The sequence below is a fragment of the Cladophialophora immunda genome, assembly GCF_000835495.1.
Source record: "Cladophialophora immunda strain CBS 83496 unplaced genomic scaffold supercont1.6, whole genome shotgun sequence".
Classification (NCBI taxonomy): domain Eukaryota; kingdom Fungi; phylum Ascomycota; class Eurotiomycetes; order Chaetothyriales; family Herpotrichiellaceae; genus Cladophialophora; species Cladophialophora immunda.
In genome coordinates this window covers 1,497,011-1,522,761 of record NW_015622546.1, presented here as the reverse complement: position 1 = coordinate 1,522,761, position 25,751 = coordinate 1,497,011, and the positions used below count along the sequence as shown (strand labels likewise).

At 54.1% G+C, this 25,751-nt stretch overlaps 10 protein-coding genes across 10 annotated transcripts; 6 read left to right on the top strand and 4 right to left on the bottom strand.

The window, feature by feature from the left end:
- The first annotated feature begins 164 nt into the window (after positions 1–164).
- On the top strand, positions 165–1,463 carry PV07_10088 (uncharacterized protein). The gene is made up of 3 exons (XM_016397395.1): positions 165–348; positions 406–956; positions 1,008–1,463. The coding sequence occupies exons 1-3, from the start codon at positions 306–308 to the stop codon at positions 1,161–1,163; spliced, it is 750 nt and encodes a 249-aa protein (XP_016244586.1). The 5' UTR covers positions 165–305; the 3' UTR covers positions 1,164–1,463.
- Positions 1,464–2,016: 553 nt separating this feature from the next.
- PV07_10087 (uncharacterized protein) lies at positions 2,017–4,721 on the top strand. The gene has a single exon (XM_016397394.1). The coding sequence runs from the start codon at positions 2,094–2,096 to the stop codon at positions 4,476–4,478; it is 2,385 nt and encodes a 794-aa protein (XP_016244585.1). The 5' UTR covers positions 2,017–2,093; the 3' UTR covers positions 4,479–4,721.
- On the bottom strand, positions 4,607–7,909 carry PV07_10086 (uncharacterized protein). Its single transcript, XM_016397393.1, has one exon. It carries the CDS (start codon positions 7,841–7,843, stop codon positions 5,483–5,485), a length of 2,361 nt encoding a protein of 786 aa, XP_016244584.1. The 5' UTR covers positions 7,844–7,909; the 3' UTR covers positions 4,607–5,482.
- Positions 7,910–8,050: 141 nt separating this feature from the next.
- On the top strand, positions 8,051–9,328 carry PV07_10085 (uncharacterized protein). The gene has a single exon (XM_016397392.1). It carries the CDS (start codon positions 8,165–8,167, stop codon positions 8,627–8,629), a length of 465 nt encoding a protein of 154 aa, XP_016244583.1. The 5' UTR covers positions 8,051–8,164; the 3' UTR covers positions 8,630–9,328.
- Positions 8,553–9,713, bottom strand: PV07_10084 (uncharacterized protein). Its single transcript, XM_016397391.1, has 2 exons — positions 9,482–9,713; positions 8,553–9,430 (listed from the first exon to the last, which is right to left on the bottom strand). Exons 1-2 carry the CDS (start codon positions 9,625–9,627, stop codon positions 8,824–8,826), a joined length of 753 nt encoding a protein of 250 aa, XP_016244582.1. The 5' UTR covers positions 9,628–9,713; the 3' UTR covers positions 8,553–8,823.
- Positions 9,714–9,908: 195 nt separating this feature from the next.
- PV07_10083 (uncharacterized protein) lies at positions 9,909–13,229 on the top strand. Its single transcript, XM_016397390.1, has one exon. The coding sequence runs from the start codon at positions 10,024–10,026 to the stop codon at positions 13,024–13,026; it is 3,003 nt and encodes a 1,000-aa protein (XP_016244581.1). The 5' UTR covers positions 9,909–10,023; the 3' UTR covers positions 13,027–13,229.
- A 206-nt stretch (positions 13,230–13,435) lies between these two features.
- PV07_10082 (imidazoleglycerol phosphate synthase, cyclase subunit) lies at positions 13,436–16,135 on the top strand. Its single transcript, XM_016397389.1, has 3 exons — positions 13,436–13,808; positions 14,140–15,687; positions 15,844–16,135. Exons 1-3 carry the CDS (start codon positions 13,677–13,679, stop codon positions 15,928–15,930), a joined length of 1,767 nt encoding a protein of 588 aa, XP_016244580.1. The 5' UTR covers positions 13,436–13,676; the 3' UTR covers positions 15,931–16,135.
- On the bottom strand, positions 16,009–17,967 carry PV07_10081 (uncharacterized protein). The gene is made up of 2 exons (XM_016397388.1): positions 16,947–17,967; positions 16,009–16,883 (listed from the first exon to the last, which is right to left on the bottom strand). The coding sequence occupies exons 1-2, from the start codon at positions 17,680–17,682 to the stop codon at positions 16,738–16,740; spliced, it is 882 nt and encodes a 293-aa protein (XP_016244579.1). The 5' UTR covers positions 17,683–17,967; the 3' UTR covers positions 16,009–16,737.
- Positions 17,968–18,201: 234 nt separating this feature from the next.
- Positions 18,202–20,041, top strand: PV07_10080 (uncharacterized protein). Its single transcript, XM_016397387.1, has 2 exons — positions 18,202–18,290; positions 18,343–20,041. Exons 1-2 carry the CDS (start codon positions 18,283–18,285, stop codon positions 19,946–19,948), a joined length of 1,614 nt encoding a protein of 537 aa, XP_016244578.1. The 5' UTR covers positions 18,202–18,282; the 3' UTR covers positions 19,949–20,041.
- Positions 20,042–20,153: 112 nt separating this feature from the next.
- Positions 20,154–24,508, bottom strand: PV07_10079 (uncharacterized protein). Its single transcript, XM_016397386.1, has one exon. It carries the CDS (start codon positions 24,223–24,225, stop codon positions 20,242–20,244), a length of 3,984 nt encoding a protein of 1,327 aa, XP_016244577.1. The 5' UTR covers positions 24,226–24,508; the 3' UTR covers positions 20,154–20,241.
- Between the last annotated feature and the right edge of the window lie 1,243 nt (positions 24,509–25,751).

Here is a 25,751-nt window from a genome sequence, read left to right as displayed (position 1 = left end):
CGCCTACTAACACCAGAGACCAACAATACTCCCGCTTTGAAACCAGTAAACAGGGAGGGATTCGTCCAACTTCTAGACTACCATGCATGCATGACATTTGGCGGAGGGCGTATACAGAGCACTCAGGATTCCATCAATCAGCATCCCCTCAGAATCCCCGCCTCCCTCATCCCTGGTACCTAGAACGGCGCTCAGTCTCCCTCTAAGCTCTATTAGCGCCTTCTATACTTCTGACTCGTTATAATATCCCTCAATTAACTTGAAGTATACTATATTGTTGTCAAGCCTTCTTCCATCAATCGAATATGTCGGACAAGATTGTAGTTCTCATCACCGGGGCGAACAGAGGTCAGTGCCTTGGTTCCAAAATATGCGGGTTTTGCGAATGATTACTTAGTTTCTAAGGGATTGGAAACGCTCTTCTGTCGACGTACCTTGCGAGACCAAATCATATTGTAATTGCCGGCCTTCGCGATCCAGGCAGCGTATCGTCAGAAAAGATCCAAATGTTGACCCATGGCACGGAAAGCAAGGTGGTAGTGCTCAAGCTCGACAGTACTTCGGAGAGCGATGCGAAAGCGGCGGTCGAGACGTTAAAGTCCAAACACAACCTCACAAAGCTCGACATCGTCATTGCTAATGCTGGCATTTCAAAGTATTTTGGGAAAGCAATGGTGACACCAGCAAAGGAAATGTTCGACCACTTCGCTGTCAACACTGTCGCGCCGTTGCTCCTCTTTCAAGCTACCGCTCCTCTCCTCCAAGCAGCACCAGCACCCAAATTCGTGGTCGTGTCGTCGGGTGCTGGAAGTCTCAGCCAGGTGGTGAAGCTACCGGTCGAAAATACGGCATACGGCGCATCCAAAGCAGCAGTTAACTTCGTTTGCCGAAGGATTCATTATGAAAACCCCTATCTGACCGTATTTGCCCTCAACCCGGGCTGGCTCCAAACAGACGTAAGTCGATGCACACGTCTTGAGCTTCGAACGTCTAACCATTCATCGCAGTTAGGCAATCATGCTGCAAGGGGCGCAGGGATGGCGGCTGCACCTGTACCCATTCAGGATGGGGTTAACGGGATGATTGAGCAGATCGACAAAGCAACGAGAGAAGAGTTCTCAGGGAAGTTCTTGTCGTTCAACGGCGAAGAAATCCCCTGGTAAACTTTACCTCGATGGAGCATCGCTGAAGGCAGCCCCCAAAGCAAGCAAAAATGTCACGAAGCATGCGACTGCTCGTCCTCATCGCAAGGGCGTCGGGTTGCTCGCCACTTCAAGCCCCAACAAGAGCCGCAAGAATCTTCCGCGTCAAAGCTGTCACCATGCCAGTCTTAATTCTGACCTGCCGGGACAGAGGACAAATCAATATGATCTACAAGCCATGAAGGAGAAGATTCCCACCATGCGATCGATATTGCAAAGCCTTTCGGGATTGTGCGTCTCTGAAGTCTGGTAGTCGATGGAAAGTCGGTAATTGAGTGGACTCGATTACAATTCAATACATAACTCACAACGAATCGGGCGTCTGCATCGGTGGAGGAGTACCCCCAAAGATGCTTCACGGGAAGAATCTCGCATTCTTGGATCCGAGGACTTGGATCATGGCGGCAGGTGCTCGTACTCGTGTCCGGAGTAGCCTGCGATGAAGTTCTCATATTCAAGTGGTCTCCTACCCCGGCGCCCCCAGATCGACGGGGTGGCCTGTTGTGGGGAGGATTGGAGTGGCGGATACTTGAAGCATGGAATGTGGCTGGGGGATGTTATCGTTTCATTGCAATCTTGAGTTCTTTCCTCGGCAACCTAGATACAACAGGTATTTTTGATACATTTTCTGGAGGTTGAGGTCGTTTTCAGCGTAAGCTTTTCCTGTACAAAGGTGTAAGTGGCTCTCAAAGTATTTGCCACCAGTGACCAATCAGCGGCGCAAAGCAATACGTCAGCCTCGCAGCTCTTTGGTGGGCGGAGCCTCGTCACTTGAAGTGCGGGCTGCTCCTGTGCCTCTGCCTTCCCACCGTGCCACCTCATCGTCCTTTAATTCTGGTCAACCTTCGTTCCCTACCTTTCACACGACATAAGTCCGCCTCCGAAATCGTCATGGAGTGTCCTCATGCTTATTTAGATACTCTGCATCCTCCCAGACCCAACCAGAGCGTCTACCGCGAAGACTGCACCCAGTGCTTCGATTCCATAGACGATGCGGCCGGCCTCGACGTCTGCCTGCATTGCTTCAATGGTGGCTGCGCCGGGGATCGTAATCACTCTCTACTGCACTACTCCTCTACAGAACATCCACTGGTCCTGAACATCAAACGAACCCGAAAACAAGTCCAACGAGATGAGCCCCCTCCAAAGCTTACCAAACTCGCCATTGCCGCGGAGACAGAGGAGGACAAGTATGACACAGTCACAAGAGTCAAGTGCTATGCATGTCAAATACAGGATGTGAATAAGAATTCGGGGAATCTGCCTGCAGTTGTGGACGGAGTCATGAAGGCCATGACCTTTGCCAAGTCAGAAGAAGTCAAGGCATGGGAGCAAGAGTTTACGCCGTGCGAACACACTCTCTGCCTGGAGCAGCAGCCTAGCCGACAAATTGAATCTCAGAACCTGGGATCATGTTCTATGTGCGATCTGAAAGAGAACCTGTGGCTCTGCTTGGAATGTGGCAACCTGGGATGTGGCCGCGCACAATTCGGTGGTATCGGTGGCAACTCTCACGGCCTGGGCCATGCCACAGAGACTGGTCATGCTGTTGCCGTCAAGCTCGGTTCCATCACTCCGGAAGGCAGTGCCGACGTCTATTGCTACCAGTGTAACGAAGAGCGTGTCGATAATGACCTTGCCAAGCACCTCGCTCACTGGGGTATCAACATTGCTGAACGGGAAAAGACCGAAAAGAGTCTCATGGAGATGCAGGTGGAACAAAACCTGAAATGGGACTTTTCCATGACAACAGAAGATGGCAAAGAGCTGTCTCCGCTCTTTGGGCCGGGTCTCACAGGACTAAAGAATATCGGCAACAGTTGCTACCTTGCAAGCACTGTACAATGCCTGTTCGCATTGCCAGACTTTCAACAGCGGTACTATCATCCTAACGAACCCCCTCCAGCCGCTGAACTCCCCGCCGAAGATCTAGAGACACAGCTGCGGAAGCTTGCTGACGGTATCCTCTCTGGCCGCTATTCTCGCCCCGAAAAGAACGTTCATGCCTCGCCCGACAACCCGGAAGTTCCACATCAGAAAGGTCTCTCCCCTGCCATGTTCAAACATCTGATCGGACGAGGACATGAGGAGTTCTCGACCATGAGACAACAGGACGCTTTTGAACTGCTCCTCCATCTCTTCAAGCTCATCAATATCTCCAATGGCTCTCGCCCTTCGGAAGACCCAGTTCAGTCGTTTCGCTTCGCACTAGAACAACGCTTGCAGTGCCTGAAGTGCAAGCGAGTGCGATATAGAACCGACGAGCAAGACAACATCTCTATTCCTGTACCAGTCAGAAGAAAACAGGTCGTCAACGGCGACGGTGGAGCGGCAGATACGACGAAAGGTGCCGAATTCGAGCCGGTCTCACTTAAGGAATGCCTAGACATCTTCACCGCTTCCACTTCCGTGGAACTAACCTGCCCGGCTTGTGGCTCCAAGGCAGGGTTTTCAAAGTCGTCCAAGTTTAAGACATTCCCCCGCAACCTTGCGATCAATCCTCTCCGCTTCGAAATCATCAACTGGGTGCCCACCAAACTCGACATCCCTGTCCAGGTATCGGATGAACCGTTTGACCTAAGCCCTTACAAATCTCTTGGATTGCAACCGAGTGAGGAGGAATTGCCTGAAGATGCAGACGTGGGAGAGTCTAAATCGTCTTCAGGCGCATTTATACCGAACGAAGCAGCCCTCGAGCAGCTTGCGTCAATGGGCTTCCCTCAGGTGCGATGCGAAAAGGCACTGCACGCCACGGGCAACGCGGATGCCGAGGCAGCCATGAATTGGCTGTTTTCGCATATGGATGACCCTGATATTGACGAACCTCTAAATCTTGGTGGTGGTGGCGGCGGTGGAACCGGCTCAGGCGACGACGCTGACAAGATTGCTCAGCTTGGAGACATGGGGATCAGTGTGCCACAGGCACGGAAAGCGCTACGAGAATGCAACGGCGACGTCAACCGAGCTCTAGACTGGGTCTTCAGCCATCCAGATGACCAAGGGGATTTTAGCGAGGATGTCAATGAGGGCCCCAGTAAGCCAAAAGCACTCCCCGGCAGCGATCAACTGCCCGCCAAATTTGAGCTTCAGAGTATTGTATGCCACAAAGGTGCCAGCATTCATGCCGGCCACTATGTCGCATTCATTCGGAAGGCGATTCCCGGCGAAGGCAAGGAACGACAGTGGGTTCTTTTCAACGACGAGAAGGTCGTCCAGGCCGTGGACGTGGACGAAATGAAGAAGTTCGCATACATCTACTTTTTCCGCATGGTATGACGGACAACGGGCAGCGACGCAGGTCCAGGACAGTGCGATTCACGCACCCGGAAATCATGCATCAGGACTGTACGAAAAGCACAGCAACGGGAAATATGCATCCGAAATCAAAAGCAATGGCCATGACCCGATTTCATAGAATAAATAGATGGACAGCAACTCGTCAATGGCATTGAAATCCGTCAATCATGAGACACAGGTCATTCATTATCCAGATATAGTATCTTGACATAGAATCCTGGCCCCCTCTGGATCACCTCCCACTCTCCCATCCCCGAGAATTTGCAAAAGTAGCCGTGTTTGAATGTCAACGTCCTTGATCGATGCTGCTTGGGGGCCCGAGCGCGGTGCTGACCTGATCCAATCTGTTGACCACATTCCAAAAGAAAGCCTTTTCCAATCCGACCTCCCGGTCGAAGTCCGATGGATGAATTGCTCGAAGCCGCGCGAAAAGGCGGAAACAGATCCATTTGTCGCACATGGGAAGAGTTGAAGCGCGTCAGAGAGATGAGCGCGGATACATTGAAAACCTCGGAGGCTAGTCCAGAGCGAACAGATCTTTCACCGCGTGACCAGAGCCTGGTTCAATCGTGCGTCTCACCTTGAATGGGATCCATGGCAGTCGCCGTGGCCGGGTCTATGTAACGTGATACGGATGAGTGACAATGGGCCCCAGGGTTGGGCGTAAGAGAGGCATTTGTTGCGACGGCGAAAGGGGTTTCATGGCCATTCCCTTCTTGAAGACGGTTTCGCATGCATGAGTCAGGCATTTACTTCCTCTAGATCCCGACAGGACGTGAAAAGAGTGGAACTGTTCTCCCGGTTGAGAGGAGACGGGCGGATAGATAGCCAACTAGAAGCACACATGCCCCTCACATGCGTTCTGCAAAGACAGGAATCATTTCAACGGCTATATGTGCCACTATTTTCCTCCTTCGTGAGGAGAATCCAGTTGCCTAGTCAAAGCACATCCTAAAACTCCACTTCTTCCAAGGGGGTCTATCTCAAGAAACCCACAGTCGACAAGTGCCATCCGCTCCGGCGCTCACGAGCCACGGTTGCTGGGGGTGCCAGTCCAGGTCGAGGACGCCGAGGCCGCCGGTGATCCTGTGCCCGCGCAGCACCTTCAGGGGCACGATCTGGGCGTTGCTCATCATGTCGCTGGTGACCTGGCCGTGGAAGACCTGGATGCTGCCGTCGTCGCTGCCGTCGGCGAAGAGCGGGAACCGGGTGGCGGCTGGGTGGAAGCGCGCCGCACGCACGGCCTTCTCGTGGAACCGCAGCGTCTTGTACGGCCGCGGCGAGAGGTCCAGGTCCATCCACAGCAGGCGCCGGTCGTAGGCCCCGACGACCAGGTGGTCCGAGCCCGCCGTCGCGGCGCTCGTCGGGTGGATGTCGAAGCTGCTGATCCATCGCGCCCCCGGCTGGATGATCTTCAGCAGCGTCTGCCGCGACAGGTCGTACGCCCGGATCACCCGCTGGTTGGCCACGAACAGCACCGGCTTGCTCGGGTGGAAGTGCGCCACTTGCGGGGTGCCGCCGCCCTTGAGACGCTTGCGGAAGGGCAGTTGGGTTTGATGTTTGGAGATGGTGTGGAAGGCGATGGCCTGGGACGCTGGGACGCTCGTGGCAGGGCAGATGGTGACAAAGTGGTTGCCGGCCGAGTGGAACGATAGCGTCTTCGCTGTGTGGCCTAGATGGATGACCAGAGCGACGTCCTGATCCCGTTGGGAAGAGCTCGGTCGGCTCCACTTGACGCTCGTGGACTTGGATGTGCTGCTGCCCTCGGAGGCGGCATATCCCCATCCTGCATCCAGAACTGCTTGGGCAGCGTCGGCTTCGGCGCTGAAGTCGGTACCCAGTCGGGGGACGCAGAGATAGATGTCGTCTCCGGCACAGGCAGCCAATATAGGCGTGTCTTTCCCCGGGCGCCACCGAACGACATTGACTGCGGCGTCCGCGGTCAATTTCGCAGACCAGATTTCGCGCGGAGGCAGCAGGGTCCAAACTCTGGCCGTACCGTCATCACCCCCAGTCGCGAGGTAGAGTCCGGATGGATCAATGGCCAAGGACCGTACACGACCTGTGTGGCCATGGAAACGGCCCGCCTCGTGCGTGGGAAATGGTCTGAGTTCATCTGGATTCGGCAGCTTGGGCAAGAGGGAGTCGGGGTCGATGTTGAGCTTCGTCCGGCGCACTCGAGGTGCTAGGTACAAATTCAGGCATCGCTCGAATTTCTCCTCGACGAATCGTTCATAACCTGGCACCTTCCGCAATGACGTGTGGTCCGTGGGCAAGTAATCTTTCTCTCGGTCTGCTTCGTCGGTCTTCTCCCAGGCCTCCTTCTCCTTCTTGTCTGGGAGGTATTCTGGCGGCGGGTGGTAGCTTTCGTCAAATCCAGGAGGGGGAAGTTTCGGCGCAGGCATGTGCATGGCATGGTCTGCCCTGGGTTGTTCGTCGGCCCAGATGTCATAATTCTGTACCTCCTCCTCTTCCTCCTCTTCCTCTTGAGGCGGTTTGTAAGGTAAGATGCGGCCTTCTCGAATCGCGCGGACAAGGCTCATCACCCGCTTTGCCTCGTGCTTGGACGGCACAAACCGTCGCTTGGGTTCTGGAGCAGAACTCAGAGGCATCGTCTCGGTTTTGCTAGTGAACCATTCGACCGTGGGCTCGTACGGATCGTATCCGTCGGCGGCGACCTCGTTCATCTGCACCTTCTTCAACAGCTCCAGTTCATCTTGACTGAGCTCCAAGGGCTTCCCCGTGGCAGGGTCTGTGAGGCCGGTCCACCCCTTGGGGACCTCAATACTATCCAGGAGCGCATCGAGTGCTTCTCCTCTAGCTGGCCTCATGATTTTCTTCCCATTTATGTTGTAGCCGATGTGAGGGTAAGAATCATAGAAAGACAGAGGGATATTCCCAATCGTGTTGGCCTCGTTGTCTGGGACCGAGTAATCCGAGTCGTCACCGGGGTCGATCTCGGGATAGATATATCTGTCGTTTCCGTTCGCATCCTTGACGGTCTCGTAGTTGGGGGGTTCTTCATCAAGTGTTTCCTCCTCAGATGTAGAGACAACGTCCTGGACGCCAATGTCCACCTCTTTGGCATCTTCTGCTTGGCCTTTCTTTTTGGGTTTGAGTAGATCTTCATCATCTCCTGACATTGATTCTCCAGTTCCTACAGACACTGCATCGCTCTCGTCCTCGGCTCCACTGCTCAAACCGTCATCGTCACTGCCACTGGCAGATTCTTCGTCCGCGAGAGTACCGTCCAAATTTGCAAGGTCGAATTCGTCCCCGGACACCACGGCGGCATCCTCGTCCACGTCTCTAGTCACGGCTTTGCGCTTCTTCGACTCGGCCATTTGCGCTGCGTACTGGACTCAATGCCGTGGCTGGCAGGGCAGGCGCATGTAGAGGCTCCAAAAAATTTCGAGGTCGCGGGCAAGTTTCAATTTGTGGAGACGCACCAGGGAACTTTTTCTGCCGCTTCGGAGCAAAAGGCGGTGTGCGGCGAAATTCCTTCACCTGCGCTCGGAGTTTCACTTCATATTTCGTTGAGTGTCCGCTCTCCCAATGTGCGTAGTCATTCCATCTCTTTTTGCGTTACCTGCGTTTGCGTTCAGTTGCAAGATCATAGAGCTGGGATTTGAACATTTGCTTTTCCGTCGACTCTAGCTGTCCAGATGGGTTCGGTCAAGACACCTTTGGAGAGCGTCCAAGCATGTTGGGCACGCGTCTCTCAGAACTCGCCTGTCTACAAATTCTTCTTCTCGGACATTGAACTCGTCAGTGCCACAGATGGCTCCATGGTCGCTCGACTTCCTGTCTCCGCCACTCTGCTCAATTCCAAAGGTGGTCTGCATGGCTCAGTTTCCGCAACTATCGTTGATTGGGCCGGGGGCATGGCCATTGCCAGTACCGGGCTAGAAAAGACTGGATTGAGTACCGATATTCATGTTTCCTACGTCTCGACCGCGAAATTAGGCGACACTTTGACCATCGAAGCCAATGTCAGCAAGGTGGGAAAGAACATGGGTTTTACCACTGTCACAATATACAAAGGCGAAGAGACAAATAAAAGCGTGGTGGCCCATGGCACTCATACAAAATACATTCTTCGAGACCGGGAGCAGACCAACAGCTCGTGAGTCGACGAGATACCTCAATCAGCCCGGCGTCTTCTTTGCATCAGGCAGCAACACTCCTCCATTCTGCTATGATTCACTCGGACGTCGCAGAACAAACATATCATGCCTATTGCTTTAGATCTCTAGCGACCGATGACACAACGCAGGTCCTTGTGAGAATTATGGCGTGAGACAAAGTCAACTCGAAATGAAAGTCAAGGGATCAATCGGCCCTCATTAAGCCATTCTGACCACAAGCCTCCGAGCTCTCCTGCCAATGCAGCGGGTGTTCGCCCATCACTGTCAACCAGAGTCCTGATATCTGGCTCACCTTTCCTGTCTTCTTTGCGCAATCCCAAACCTTGCATGGCTTGGAGAACAAGTGATGGAAACTTGGCCCAGTCGAGTTGAGATCCGAGAGCCAGCAGTAGCCATGCCACCTCTTGTTGGTTATATCGAATGGCGACGTGTAACCCCGAACCTTCAATACCCTCGAACGTACCCCGGTATCGCAATATGTCAGCAATCTCCCCGTCGTCTTCTTCGTCCTCCTCTTCCTCAGAGTCCTTGATCATGTGGATGATGGCATCGATGTCGCCTTCGCGACAGAATTCCAGGTAGGCATGACCTTTCCGCTCTTCGGGGTATGCGCGCAGGTAGGCTTCTTCGGTGGCTGCTGGGAGGATGTCATAGTGCTCCTGGACGCCGCCTTCGTTCCGGAGAGTAACCAATACCTGTTGCGACCCAGTGGGAGAAAGAGAGGATATGTCTTTGGTGCAGTTTGGGCATTGTGTGATGGTGTAGGACTCTAGAAAACATTCCCTGACATGGCAAATGAGTTATCATAGCCTTAAGACGACCAGGAACACATACCAATGGTAATGGCAGCCACAGGACAATTCCACATCATCGGGGACGCTTTGGACTTGGGCCGCCGCCTTGCTCTCTTCAACATCGCTATCTGGCTCAACCTCGATGAGCAGAGGCTCGTGGCAGCTCGAGCAAAGTTGGTCGGACATGGTACAGGTAGTAATTCCACAGAAAATTTATGGTTAGGTTACCCTACTTTCGGGTAGAGAAACAAGGACCAAAAGGTCTATGAACTTTTTTCGAAGCATGCAGCCCTCGAATCAAAATTTCTCATATGCGGCAGAAACCTTTTTTGACGGGGCGACAGGGGTCGATCATCAATCGCCCGCATGCCACGCGCCTCACATGTGGAGGCTCGAACCGTGCAGGGGCCGCACGCCCCCTTCTTTGACCTGGGCCCTCAACACGCGCTCCGAATGCCCGGCTTATGCGGGTTCAACGGTGTCCTTTGCGCTACCCTGCTACATAAGGCAGACCGTACGCCGCGAGTCACTGTTGCCAGCGCTGGCGGACTTGGGAACCGACAACTATGAGAGAAATTGGCTATGGAAGAAACATCTCATCCTCGCGAAGCGCCTCAAGGCGACGGTGTCCAAATCGAACCATCCACGGCCCCCGAACATAAACCACAATCAAATCCTACGCACACCCCGCAACCACTACCGTCGAAAGCGCTGACAACGTCTGCGGTGCTCGATGCTACCCTCAGGTTCATTGCGAATGCGAGTAATGAGACGCTCGGGGCCTGCGCTGTGGGCCTCTGTGCCTCTACCTACCTAGTGTTAGGCAGAGTCGGTTTAGTTCTCATCGGCGCCGTTGGCGGCGTCGTCCTTCATGCTACCTGGGAAAATCAGTATGGCGGAAAACTGGACGGTGAGAATCAGGAGATCAACCGGAGAAGGAAAGAGCTAGGCATCGAGGTCGCACACAGAGTGCTGGACTGGCGAGAAAGGAGACAAGCGCCCAAGGATGACGAGGACGACAGTCTCGTCGACTCCAAGGCCGAGGTGAAGACGCTGGATTACTCCGACTTCGAACCCGAGACAAGAGCCGCTCTCACCAATCTGACCGATGCTGTTATGAGAGACTACGTCAAATGGTGGTATAGTCCGCTGCTTCCCAGAGACCAGTCATTTCCAGCCATGTGCAGACAGACCTTTACCAGCTTCGTCGTCTCCTTCTCCAACCATCTCTCCCGGAAACGGACTGCCGATCCGGTCCTCGACTTCTTCGCCAACTCGACGTCCATCATCATTGTCTTCCTGAACGAACTTTCCACCGCCATTAAGGCGTCATCGAATCAGGACGCGGAGACCGCCGTGAAGACCTATCTGCAATTTCAGCCAGACAGCAATTTGGCCAATGTGCTCAGCAGAGAACAGCAAGAGCGGAAGCTCAATCTTGTGGCGGACGACATCTTACAGAACTTCCTCGAGCCCAAGTCCTACAATTGTCCGCCGGTCAAAACGTTCCTAAGGGAGGTATTGGCCGGACTTGTGCTCGAAACCACCATTGACATGTGCTCCAAACCGGAGTTCATCAATGGCTGGATTGTTTACCTGCTGCAGGATGGCGAACCCGAACTCATGAATGCTATCGATGCTGGGGTTGAAGATATGAATGAAGCCATGTCGCAAGCCAAGGAGAACAGTGATGCCGGCAAGATCCACGATCGCCGCATGAGTAAGGCAGAAGAGGCCATGCAGGAGGCCATGCGAGAAGCTCAAAGGCTGAACGAAATGATTGCGGAGGATGAAGCCCGGCGGAAACGCGGACTGGTCCCGAGCGAGCCCGAAGAAACCAGTTCCGTCGCCACCAATGATGTCGGGATGGCTACACCGACCTCCTCGGACAGTGATCGAAATCGGCATGGAGAAAACTCCTTGGACACATCGTTGGTCTTCGACAATGACGGCAATGCCTACCAATCGTCAACTCCAAGCCCCAGCAAAGAACAAGAGTCCTTCACCAGTTTTGATCAATTGGCAGAGACAGTTCCAAACGTGCTACAACCTGTCTCGACGGCCCCGGCACCCGTTGAAACCATGATCGCAGTCCCACTGACACTGCACAATGCCTCCATCACCATTCTTGACCTTGGCGACCTCAACGAACGAGCTGCGTTCCGACAGAGACCGAACAATGAGTACTTGCTCCAAATAGAGCCCGCATCGCATCGCTACCCTGGGTGGATGGTGTCCCGCAGGTACCCGGAATTCGAGCCCCTTCACCAGACTCTGACCATAATTGCTCGCATCTCGGGCGTCCCGGAATTCGCGCAAAAGTATCCGAACCTGCCAACTTGGAGAGGCCAGACGAGCGCAACGCTTTCCCAAAGTTTGGAGGCCTACCTGAGATTTGTTGTCAAGTATGAGCCGTTGGCCGAGACAGAAGCTATGAAAAAATTCCTCGACAAAGAGACCGGGCTTCAAAAGGCGCCCGCACAGACCAAGAACGTTCTGGTACAAGGAGGTGCAGCATTGGAAAACGTTGGCAAGAACTTCATCAATGTATTGGGACAGGGCGGAAAGAACATTGCTGGCGGCGGCAAGGCCGTGCTGGGAGGCGTCCAGGGCGTCTTCGGAGCCGTGGCCACCGGGGTCGGAGGAGCACCAAAGAGGCTCATTGCAGCAAGACCTACGCCGTCAAGAAATCATACGGGCCAATCTTCCACCTCGGTTTCGCGAATGAGTCAGGAGCTGCCACGGCCAAGCACCGACAGTGCTGAACCCAAGCCGCCCCCATTACCCGCAAGACCCAGTGCAGGAGTCGCAGTCCAGGAGGAAAATCCTCAATCACCAATCAGCTTGAACGAATCGGGTCGTCAATCAGAGGAAGTTATATCAATGCCTCCGCCACCCAGTGTCATCTCAGACGACTATCAACCCATCACGCTCCCCAAACAGGAGACGCCGCCACGATCCCGGCAAGATACCATCACGGCCAATCCATCAACACCTGCTCCATCGTTAAAATGGGAGGACTCAGGCTCGGCGCCCCCGACGACCAATGCGCCCGCAAAGACACCCTCGAGACGAGCCAAAAAGGATATCCCGGTCTCGGAAGAAGAGACCCGCATCCTGATAGAACTTATCTTCGCCATACTTACTGAGCTCTACTCTTTGTCGGGCGCGTGGTCAATCCGGCTGTCCCTCCTCGGTGCAGCTAAGACGTTCCTCCTCCGTCCAAACAATCCCCAACTAGAGTCCATCCGTGCGTTGCTGCAAGAAAGTGTGCTCGACGCAAATTTCTCCGACCAGGGAGTGGCAACGCATATCAACACTCTGCGATACAACACTCTACCCACTGCGGAAGAGAGGTCTACTTGGCCGAAGGAGTTGACGGCCGAAGAGAAGGAGCAGCTGCGTCTGAAGGCGAGAAAGCTTCTTATTGAGAGGGGTATGCCGCAGGCGTTGACCAGCGTGATGGGCACAGCCGCCAGTGGAGAAGCGCTGGGGAAAGTGTTCGACTGTTTACAGATGGAAAATGTGGCGAAGGGGTTGATCTTTGCGCTTTTGCTACAGGCGATCCGGGCTACCACACAGTAGATGAAGTTCTGCGCCCACAGCTCAAGGCTCAAACGGAATGCAAGAAACGACCAGCGATGTGATACCAAAAATGTACAATATGGGAATGGAAATGGCGTGTTTGGATGGCAGGGGAGGCGTCTCCGTGGAAGACTATTGGTGTCTAGCAGGTCCGCAGTTATGATATAGTGCTGGAGGGACGATGAATGAGACGATTAATGTAATATTCTGGATTCTGGTGCCCCAATCCCTAGTTGTCATGTCTCGGTCGTTGGCCTCGAGTTCATAAGCCGGTCAAGATGTGATTCAGTTGTGGTCGTGAGGGCGTTTTTCTGTCGTCCTTCTTCAGCCAATCGAATTGGTGACTCACTTCCGAATTTGGCCTGCAAAGGCGGAAAACTCACTTCGTGATTTTTTTCTCTGCTTTGACCTCGACCACAACTTCTCATCCTTCTGTTGGTTCCCACGCTTAACCCACAACAATCCTCGACCAAAGCGACAGGTTGGTGTTTAAGCAGAAACTGGAGACGAGATGGATCTGCCCTGAACGACCTGCGCAGCCTCACGAATTGCGATACATCAATCCTTGGACCAAGGTCTTAGATCTCCGACGAAACCCGGTCCTCCTGTTATCCTTGTCTGTCTTATAAGAGAAAGGGACTTGCTGGTGTATGGGAAGAATGCCCAAAGTCCACCTTCTCGACTACGTCGCGGGCAACATCCGCTCGCTGGTGAACGCGATCGAAAAATGCGGCTGGGAGGTTGAGTGGATCCGGAGTCCCGAGGACGTCCAGAAGGCAGAAGTGAGTCTTGCGAATCTACGTCTCTACGTGGTCGTCATCTTTTGTTCTGCGGGCCTTGGGACTTGCGCTTGTCGAGAAGGCATGGTCCTTGGGAAGGCCCTCTCTCCTTCTAGACCCAGGGAATGGGAGTCGGACCGCCCTGAGGTCTAGAGAGACAACAGACTTCACGATATCGGTCGTTTGCTGGACTAAGGATTTGTTGTCCTTCTCTTCGTGGACCTTCTTTGCGGACGGCTGGCTCCTCTCCGTTTTTCGCGCTCCTTTCCCTTCTCGCTTTTTTTTTATATGTCGCATCTTCCGATTCTAACAATCCGCGCTCTTCTTCAAACAGAAAATCATCCTTCCAGGAGTCGGCCACTTTGGTCATTGCCTAACGTCTCTCTCAACGGCAGGCTACCTCCCCGCCATCCAATCCCACATCTCCAGTGGAAAGCCTTTCTTTGGCATCTGTGTGGGCCTCCAGGCGCTGTTCACTGGCTCAGAAGAGGCACCCAGTGTTTCTGGCCTGAACATCATTCCTACGTCGCTCAAACGCTTCTCAGCCGAGAATGCGGACGGGTCGAAAAAGTCCGTGCCTTGTATAGGCTGGAATGACGCTTCTACGCTTCACCATGACTCAGACCAAAACCAGACAGCGGCGCTGGAGAAAGGAAGGAGTTTTTACGGTCTCAACCAACGAAGTAAGTACTACTACGTGCATAGCTACTTTGCGCCGTATGTGCCTGGCGAGCTTGAGGCCAGCGGATGGGTCGTCGCCACCGCCACTTACGGTGACGAATCCTACGTGGGCGCCATTGGCAAGGGAAACGTGTTTGCGACGCAATTCCACCCCGAGAAATCCGGCGCGGCTGGGCTGAGAGTCATCAAGGCGTTTCTTGAGGGAAACATCTGGTCGGATCCGGTGATTCCATCCGTCCCCGGGACTAGCTCAACAGCAGCCAACGGAGCACCCTCGTCCCTAGCAGGGAAGACAGATGGAGGAACAAACGGCCTGACCCGACGCATAATCGCCTGTCTGGACGTCCGCACCAACGACCAGGGCGATCTCGTCGTGACCAAGGGCGACCAGTACGACGTGCGCGAGAAGTCCGTCACTTCGACCACGGGCCCAGGACAGGTGCGCAACCTGGGCAAACCGGTCGACATGGCGCGGCGCTACTACGAGCAAGGGGCCGACGAGATCACGTTCCTCAACATCACGAGTTTCCGCGACTGCCCGATCACGGACCTGCCCATGCTGGAGATCCTGCGGCGGACGAGCGAGACCGTCTTCGTGCCGCTGACGATCGGGGGCGGGATCCGCGACATGACGGACCCGGCCACGGGCAAGACCGTCTCGGCCCTCGACGTCGCGAAACTGTACTTCGCATCCGGCGCCGACAAGGTGTCCATCGGATCCGACGCCGTGCTGGCCGCCGAAGAGTACCACGCCTCCGGCGGCCACCTCACGGGGCGGACCTCGATCGAGACCATCTCGGCGGCGTATGGCGCGCAGGCGGTCGTGGTGAGCGTCGACCCGAAACGCGTCTTCGTGTCCTCGCCGTCCGACACCGCCCACCATACCGTCCGGACGGCCTTTCCCGATGCCGATGGCCGGCAACACGTCTGGTACGCGTGCACGATCAAGGGCGGGCGCGAGACGCGCGACCTCGACGTTGTCCAGCTGTGTACGGCCGTCCAGGCCCTCGGCGCCGGCGAGATCCTGCTCAACGCCATCGACCGCGACGGCAGCAACCGCGGCTACGACCTCGAGCTGATCGACATGGTCAAGGCCGCCGTCGGCGTGCCCGTCATCGCCTCCTCGGGCGCCGGCGTGCCGTCCCACTTCGAGGAGGTGTTTCGAAAGACCGGCGTGGACGCGGCGCTGGGCGCCGGCATGGTGAGTTTCTCGTCCTCCTCCAATTTTCCTCCCCTTTGTTTTCGGTCTTTCAATCTGTCGAGCCACGTGCTCCTTTTTTCCGTGTATCCGCGCAGATTACGGTGTGATGTGCGCTGACTTTCGTCCCCCCTTCGTCTTGGGGCGCTGCTCTTCTAGTTCCATCGAGGCGAATACACAGTTGCGCAGGTCAAGGAGCATCTCGGCCAGGCGGGCCTGCTGGTCCGGCCCTTTGAGGAGTTTTGACGTCTTTGTCTCCGCCCGAAATGATAGATGATAGACATGCTGATGATAAGGCGGAAAAGGGAGCGAGGCTGTACAAAGGGGGGGAAGAAATAGTTTTGTCTTTGAATATCTATGCTCGTGGCTCTAACCCTGGGCCACACCACGTCACGCCGTGCTATGCGATGCTATGCGCTGCAACTCGATCTGCTCATGCCTCTATCCGATGTAATCAATGATACGTGGATAATCGTCGCGCTGAAAATCACAGCAAATCCCCAGCCGGGTATGTCATTGCGCCTGCCTCCAAGGCATTGGGTATCAGAATTGCCAGCCATCTTGATCTGGGTCTTTTCGTTTCTTACACTTGAATCCCTCCTTTCTCCTGACTGCATGGTATAGCTCTTTTGATAATCCAGCGGCAACCACGACACTCAGCGAAATTCCTAGTCCCACTCGTACCTTGTCCTGCCGTCGTGCCGTAGCACGTTTTCAAATATATCCTGTAAGTCGTGAACGGGTTATTCTTTTCAGTCCGTGTCGAGTGAGAAGCGCAGCGCCTGCTGCGTGCTGCTCGAAGTCTTGTGTAAAAGTGTTGGCTTTGTCTGGTGAGAACCACTCATAATGGGTATTCCACAACGAGAAAATGTAGGGCATGGGGCGAAGAAGCGCGGTTTCTGGCGCTCTCAGGACGCGAGTTCTAGGATCTTTCTTCGAGCGGAAGCGAAGTGAATTTGACTTCTGGAACATCTTCATCGCCCTTCCGGTACAATCTGACGCAGACCGCTAGACTCGAGCTTCATAACAAATAGCCGAGCCGTTGGTTCGGCCTCAGGAGTCTTTTTTATTCTGCACGGATTGTGACTGCGAGTCTTTGCCCATGGCCGTTATGACATCGAGCATCTTCTCGCGAGTATCTTGTGTTAGTTTATCAACGTCCGACGCCGTGAGGCCTTTCGTGGGAATAGGATCCAGAACTGTGCAAAGTGTTAGTTCGAAAGCGGATTTCAGGTCCAATTTCATTCATGCGTCCAACCTACCTTTGACTCGGATTGTTCCTGCGTTAAACCTCTTAGCTTTGGGGTTCAACACATTGCTATAATTCTCTGCCACAATCGGTACAATAGGCACACCGCCCTGTACAGCCAGATGGAAGGCACCCTTCTTGAAAGGGAGCAGCATCGGTTCGGTGGAATAACTCCTTGTCCCCTCTGGGAAGATGACAACGCTCTGTCTCTTTTCTCGCATGGTCATGGCAGCACCCTCAAAAGCCTTCAGAGCTGCACTTCTGTCCACCCGATCAATGAAGACGGTGCCAGAGAGGGTCATGAACCAGCCCAAGAATGGGACGTTGCGAAGGGATTTCTTTGCCGTGACAGAGCAGTTTTTTGGCCATATCCAACCCAGCAACAGTACATCTAGCTCTGTTTGGTGGTTGAGGATGAAGACCGCGGGGCGGGTGTTGTTCAGGATCTCGTAGCCGTTGTCCAAGACGTCGAATTTCACGCCCACTGTATAGGTGCAGAGATTCTTGAATGCTTTGGCCGTCGTCCATTGAGCATACGCAAAATGCAGTCCCAAGACTCGGAGGATAGCAGAGGATATCGTGCCATAGGCTGCGCAGGCTATGAGGCTGATGTAGGCGGCCATAGTGCGGGCAACGAAGCCCAGGATCTTGGGAGGCTGCGGCAGATAGGCATAGAGAGCGAAGCAGGATAACATGGTGACGAAGTAGAAGCCTAGGAAATAGAGAACGTATCGGAGGAGGAAGAACATCTTCGTGCAAAGTAGGTATCGATCGGGCGGGTCGCGGAGGAAGCAGACCTAGCTATGTATAGGGAGAGTAAGGAGCAATCAAGGCTTCTGTGACAACTAGGATAACGATAAAATGATCGAAGGCGGTCTCGATGTCAGCGACATGAGGGTTGCAAGCTCAAGGCCTCGAGTGTCATCTGCAGTGAATGGTCACAAGGTACGAATTTCTTCTGAAAGTTGGAGAATTGGACGTTGGGTGCATGGGAAGTACGGTATGGGCAATGGGCTTCCAATATTCAACCCCACACCCACAACTTTCTCGTCCCTCAGCAGTTTTTTTTTGGCGGCGCCTCAACGGCGGGCAGCTGCGTCATACCGAATCCCGGTTTGGTGGGCTGCACGTGATGCGACGCGCTGAATCGGCAAGGCTGCGAGGCTGCGGCTAGTCACGTGGATTGGCGTTTCCAATGCGTGGGTCGCTCGGATGACATCGACGCGAAGACGGCGCGTTGAGTGAGTCTAGCACTGCTCCCCTCCAATGTCGAGCCGACTCTCCTATTCCTTATGTCATAGTATCACAACCTTCTCGAGGAGAGAGCCATCCGTTATTCTGCAGCTGCCATGCCTGCGTAAGTCGCTCCAGACTATCATTTTGACTGAACAATTGCTGAGTGGCAGCAGTGTAGGTGACCAGCACAAGCCGAACGGCAGCGCGACAGCCAACCCGTTCGAAGAGCAACCGCCCCGGATAGCGGAATATACTGCCCAAGAGATCGCTACCTTGCAAAGTCGGCTAGACAAACAACTGGGGCCAGAATACATCTCATCACGCGCAGGACCAGGCGGCTCAAAAGTACACTATCTAGCAGCCGACAAGGCCATTAGTCTTGCCAATGAAGTCTTTGGCTTCAATGGCTGGAGCAGCTCCATCCAAAACATCCAGATCGATTTCGTCGACGAGAACCCTCAGACGGGAAAGATCTCTCTTGGTCTCTCCGTCATCGTAAGAGTGACACTGAAAGATGGCACACATCACGAAGACATTGGCTACGGACAAATTGACAACTGCAAGGGCAAGGCAGCTGCTTTCGAGAAGGCCAAGAAGGAGGGTACCACAGATGCATTGAAGAGGACTCTGAGGAATTTTGGGAATGTCTTGGGGAACTGCGTCTACGACAAGACCTACTTGTCCAAAGTCACAAAAATGAAGGTTGGAAGCACTAAATGGGACGAGGGTATGCTACATCGACATGCAGACTTTGCGCCCAAAAAGACGTCAGAGGAGAAAAAGCCAAATGTGTCTGCTCTCGTGCAAGAAGAGACACCAGAATTCGAGGACAGTTTCGAGTTGGCAGACTTTGAAGAGCTTGATTTTGATGGGGTCGACATGGGGCATCCAGATGAAGTCGCATTACCTGCGGAGGCGACAGATTCAACAAACAAGTCAGGTCATTCGGCTTCAGAACGGATGCTCCCACAAAGCAGAGCAGATCAGACAAATACGCCGTCCAAACCACCAGCCATTCAAAATCCTGATCCAAGAATGGCTCTCCCCAAAGCCGCCCAGACTCGTCCGTCGACGGCTATTGTACCTCAACCTCTGCCCGGGCAGCGGCACCAAGCGGCACCACTCCCTCTCGCAAAACCCTTGACAGGAGACTCTCGACAGCCCATTGACAATCTCCATCGTGCAGCTTCGCCTATATCTGCCCATCATCTGCCGGCCCAGCAGCCCGGCCAAGGCATCGGCTTTTACTCAGCCAGGGCTGCTGAGGTTCTGGATGAGAACAACAACGTGATTCCTGCCGCCGCGGCAGCCGCTCCGCGTTTCAACCCGCATGCCGAAAGCCCGTCAATCCGCAAAACGTCTGGAGTCAATCACAACAGGTCTATACCATTGAAACGAGACTTGACTCCTGATACCACCAATATACGGACCAATGTGATCAATCCGCAATCAGACCCGATGAGACGACTGGGCGCTCCTGGTCCCAGCGGACCAATGTCGGGCACTCGAGCGCCTAACGCTTCTGCATACCGACCTCCCACGAGACGAGGGCCTCTGGAATCAGGCACCGGTCACACAGTGAGCTCAGTCGATCCCGGCGGAGTAGACCGCGTTTTGCAAGCCGCGAAAAGAACACCGCTAGGCGATGTGAGCAATGTACAGCATCACGCAACATCAATCACCGCGGACGGAACCGATGCTAAAAGACAGCGGGTGGCTGATGTGGGCCAAAACGGCATTGTAGAAGCGGTCGCCAGCAACCCAAGGATTAGCGGATGAAGAGTACGGTGTGCTCCGGTATAGCATGGAGGGCATCCAAAGTGGACGGACTCGACCGAGTGAAGAAGCACTTGGCACAAACTCCTACCGTGGTGGGTGGTGGCGAGGTGGGTGGCGGGGCGGCGGGCGTCGTGGGCTTAACGAAGCATTTGCGTAAAGGTTCCGTCTCTGATTTTGAGGCAATCGTTCGCATCCCCTCTAGCGGTCTTATTTGGTCCTTTTCTCAAGCGTCGTGAATCTCGGAATCTTATGATTTTGTACCAAACCTACGAGTACATGTACACTCATGGTGCTCATGTTTTTGCACTTGCATCAGCCTTGCCGACGTCAATGCCAAACCTCTGTTGTTTTTGTCCTCCTGGACTGTTCACTCCGTCGGTCGTAGTATCCCACCACCCAAGACTGAACACGTAGCCTTCGAACACTTTCTTCAACTCCTCGTCGCTCATGAACTCCGCCCCGACGGGGATGATCTTCCGGTCGATGATCTCGCTGCCTGCGAGCAAGCTCATGGTGCCTGCAATGCTCCACGGACAGCGTGGGAGGACCCGACGCATGTTGCGCCCGCCGTACACGAATATGCCGCACGCGAGCATGATTCCGAGGAAGATCTGGAGGACCAGCTTCGACGTGGCGTTTTGCTTGAGCCTCAACCGGTTGACGCCCGTGACGGACCCTTGATACTGGGGCGCAGAGGCGGCTTCGGTCTGGTTGAGACTACGCCGCATGGTGCCATTGATGAGCTGCGCCATGTAGCGACGGTACATGCGTTGGGTGGCGTCGATGAAGCGCTGGGTGTTTGCAGGGCCTGTCAGCTCGTCGGCGGGGATGCCATCAGGGCCGTAGTTGACCTGTGAGTAGAAATAGTCGGTGAGGAGAGTCGGAGCCTCACGGTCGAACGGGGCGAAGGTGCTGCTTGCCGTGAACCAATACGTGCTGTTGAACGCCTGCAGCCACCGAGCGGAGCTCTCATCTACCCTCGGCTCTGACTTGATCTGAACAGAGTCTTGCGACACCAGGAAGGTAGTCTCGGCGCGCACCTCTTCCAATCCTTGGATGCACGTCATGGCGGTGACGTTCTCCGTCGAGGTGACGTTTTCGACAAAGTAGCCTGACATGAACGCCAACGATGGACATCCAGGGGGATTACTCGCCGCTCCCAAGGTTGACCCTGCGCTGGTGACGGCGGTCGAGTCGCCCATTGCGCCCTGGTTGTTGAGAACCACTTGCTCGTGAATAGCAAGACCAGCCTCGCCATCGCAGGTATGCTGTACATAGGCCGAGAACGGAATGTTGGTCGCGGTCTGATTTTCCCCGTTCAAGAAGTGAGGACACGATGGAGGCAAGTCCGCGTGAAACGTGATGTTGTTGTCTCGGCAGCTTGGATCCACATGCACGCTAGGTTCCGAATACATCGTCATGATCATATTCTCTCTGGGCACCAAAGTGCAGTTGAGCGATGCCCTCATGGCTACAATGTTGGCCTGAAGCGTCACTGCCTGTGCAGAATCGCTCAGCTGTTTCAGGGCTTCTGCTCCCAAGCTAGACATCTGGATGTTGGGATATGCTAATCCGTCGTACGTGAGTGCTGGGTAAGACACGTTGTTCTGTTCAATGAGGGTGAAAATCGCGCCAGCCGATCCATCTGTTGAAGTGCCAAATGAGGGCACAAATTTGTCGGACGTGATGACGGCAACGTCGAGTACCACTGGGACAGCCTCGATCGTGTAGAGGCCCGAGGCAATGATTGTCAGCAAACTGCCAACGAGGGCGGCCATTGATGCTACGGCAGCTTCCGTATGGCGCTCACGGATTGCTTTTAAGGTGGACCAGATTGGGAGGTTTCCAGAAGACGTTCTCAGCAGTGTCTGCTTCGCGGGCGCACTTCCTCGAGCCAGCGTCTGATACGGCGCGAGCGTCGCTGTAGCGAAATCAATGGCATCGTACATGATTGCGATGCATATCAAAACGACTGAAGCGAGAATGTTTGGTAGCGAACGATCGATGGGAGAGTCAGAAACGGTGGCCAGCCCATTATGGGCATTTGATTCGCGTTGCAAGACTTCCAAAATTGCGATGACGGCAAGCGGTAGCCCGAGAGCCGCGGACATGAACCAGAGATTGGAAGAGCTGGTTTCCCACCAAGAATATTTGCTGGGACCATCCGTTAGTCTTCGTTGACTTCCCTCCGGCACGGTGGTTGTGATGGAGAATTCGGGGGTTGGACGTTCGCTGTTGATGTGAGACGCCGCAACTAGATCCTGTAGGTGAGTTTCGGATCGCACACCTGAGCAGCCTGGGGCTGTCTCTAATGACTTCTGGAGCGCAGGACTAGCAGCAAGTATAGTTGCTTGAGCGCCAATAGAGTTGGGCTCGCGCGAGACGACGTCCTTTGTGCGCCATTGGAGAACGGCGGCAGCAGCAAGTGCTAGTAACACACATCCTGCGATCATGGCCCACAAGCTTAGTTCCCGGACTTGGAGCCTCGGTTCCTGGTATAAGACATTGGCCGTAGTCGTTGCGTTGTCCTTCTTGCGTAGGTATGAGTGGGCGAGTTGAACCCCTACCCCCTTGAACGCTGTTTCAGCTGTGGTTTTCAACTTGGTTGTATTCAATAAATCAACCGCGGAGCCACCAGCAAGGATGGCAAAGAATCTGGCAAATGAATATACGTTCAGAGCCTCCGGCGTAGGTGGAAGGCTATTTACGTTGACTTCATTCTGGAAAGCTGTAGTCAGATTGTAATACGAGTATCCAGGAAGGACATCTGCTATGCGCTGCAGGGGACCCGTGGTGTTGACTCCCCCACTCGAGGTGGGATCTGCAGTGTTGACCGTGATGTTGACCTTGTCGATCGTGTATCCCAGAGGACAGACAATGCCAACTGACTCGGCCAAGGTCACGTTCCATGCAGCACTAGTATTTTTTGCGTGTCCCGTGACCTCTTCGAACGTAATATCAATCAGACTGAGCGTATAGTAGGCGGAACAAGGATCGAGATCGTCTCCCGGGGGCGAATTCGGACCCCAGTATTCGTTAGAGATGAGAGATCGTCCAACGGGACATTCAGGTGCTTGACACAATTCGTAATAAGATACCCAAGGAGGACACTTGGCAGAAGACAAAGTCAGCCTCAATTCTAGTTTGTCTCCGTACGGATATTCGCCGTCGTTGCTCCAGGTGAAGTTGTTGCCAATAATTTCAGGTGTCACCACTTCGCAGTTGAAGAACGGGAACACGCCGTCCACCGTCGCTGTCACAGTCGAGTTTGTGGGAAGGGATTGTAAGTCAAGAGTATCGTAAGCGACACTTGCTGACGTGCCGTATTGATAGTTTAGCCCTCGTTCTGTTATACCATAAAATTGCATCAGTTCGGTGTCGATAACCGAGGGTCCAACTGTATAATTTGTCCCCGCAAATTTTGAGCTCACGATGACATCGGGAAGGGTTTTGGAATCCGAGGTCGGTGTAAGTACAAGCAGGCCGGTGCTGAAGACGTTGACAATTCGCAGCAACAACAAGCCCATACCACTCGCCACAACAGCCCAATCATGGGTTGAAGCAGCCTTTACCAGAGCCATGGGTAAAGGAGGAGAGACATAGTCCAGGAGCAGAGATTCCTTTGCTGAAGCTGGGCCGCCCCGAAGATGCGCCCATGGTGCCAAAGTCCGGCAGTGGAAGTCGACTTGTCTCCAGGGCACTCCTACCAAGACGAAGAGCGCAGTCGGTCCATAAGTCCATGCATAATGATTGCTCGTGATAGCGGTCCTAATTCCATGCCTGATTTCTGCAAAACGCCACAGAATAACCAGCCCGGCGACGAGGACTAAAAAGAGTAGGATGAAACCGAACAGAATTGGCCTGCGCAGCCACTTTGGGTTCCACGGCCGCGGAAACATATGCGTCTCATTGTAAGGGGGGATCTCATTTTGCGAGACAAATTGGGCCTTGTTAGAAGATACAGATTCGTCCCATCCATCTGCAAGGGAAGACACCTCGGAAATATGACTGCCTCCCACCCATTGTTGGCTGGCGCCGTGCCACTGATTTTGTGTCAGTCTTGGCAAATTGAGATGCTCTTGGGGCTCGTATGTCGTGTCCGTATGGTTGGGATCTGGAAAAGCAGGCAGAGTCGAGGAGGATCTGGCATCGAATGAGATCATCGGGAACGCGTCCTCATCCAAGGCGCCATCGTTGAATCCACTGCTGTGTCTTGAGTTTCGATGGAGCGACTTCCTCTTCACCGGCGATGTTTGATGAAACGGTTTGTGCGCCATCGCAACGTAGGCCGCACTGACAATCGTGACAATGCAGATGAGAAAGGGAGAGCGAAGCCGAGAAACCCATCTACAAGGTTTCTACTGCATGAGGCTGCCCTTTGCTCGGTCGTGTTCGCAATTAGCAGCTGGATGGCAGGTGTTCGGAGTGCCAATGTGATTCCGGCAAGCGGGTTTTGCCTTCAAACCCATGGATGTGATCGCTCCCTACAATCGAATACTCGTAGGCCCCGCTATGTGGCCTTGCGTTCTTCTCAACAACAATAAACCATTGTGCAAGTGGTCAAGATTAGCTCGACTTACCTGTCGATCTTGTTTGGCCCCCACGGAAATTGGCAGGAAAGGCAGGGCCTGGCCTCGCTAGACGCCAACATTTGATTGATAGACGTATCTTTAGTGTCACATCTCCCCCTGCAGGGCGCCTGGAGCTCAGCCATTCTGGAGTAGTCTGGCACAGGCAGGCAGCAACACGGCTGGCTGGATGAGCTGGGGTGATAATCGGAAAGACGGAATGACAGTAACCCGCCGTTTCATTACGGTTGTATGTGTGGTATTCTCAGGGGGGTGTGTTGTATGTTGCGCCCAGACTGTCAGGCTAAGCATCATAACCAAACTCTTACTGTGAAAGGACGACCGAGAGGAAGATCGGGAGGCGTACCAGAGGGGTCATGAAGACCAGGCGACGAGGGCCAATTCATACCTTGGTAGTCGTTGACATGCCTAGCGAACGGTATGAAGGGTGATTGAGAAGAGTTTCAGGGGAGGGACGGCTCGACGCTAGATACGCCTGCGAAACTGGGGGCATAGGCACGTCATTCGGAACGAATCCGCCCAAACCAATAATACTGGAGTACAAAGTCGATATTGGCCAGCCAAACAGCAACCAACTCGTCTCTCTCCAGCTCACAGCAACAAACAAGTCCGACAACGACATTAAGCTTGTGCCACTCGAAAAGTATCAGAACAATGGCGCAAAAATGACGGTCGGGCAAGACGTCGATACGCACAAGAAATGACGCCGAGCGAGCGGCCTTGACTGGGCCCACCGGTACTAACTTAAGTTTCTTGGTTCACGACCGCCGACATCACATTCGAGGAAACCGTCCCGTCAGACAAAATGGTGGACGGGAAAGTATACCTGGAGAACGACGCAGGACTGAAGTTCCGTGGAAAGGTCAACCATCCCGATGGGAAGAGAGCAGCGCCGACGTCCTGGGAGCTGCAGAGCAAGGCCCCGCTGGGGACGAAGTCGGGGACTGGAACTTCGACGACGACGGTGCACTCCATCTTGCCCAAGGGCAAGTCCTTCGTCGTGACGATGATCGGCACGTTGAACAAGAAATGGTCGACTGTCATGCAATTGAAGGAAACCCGGCTAGGGGCGTGGTCGGTTGCGTGAAAACGTTTACGCTCAATCGCTCTTGAGAGCCCGGACAGTCCTATTTTTAATCGATATACTAATATATAATCTTTATACGCTATCTCCTCTTCTAGAGTACTTTATCTAAGGATTATCCTATTAGCTT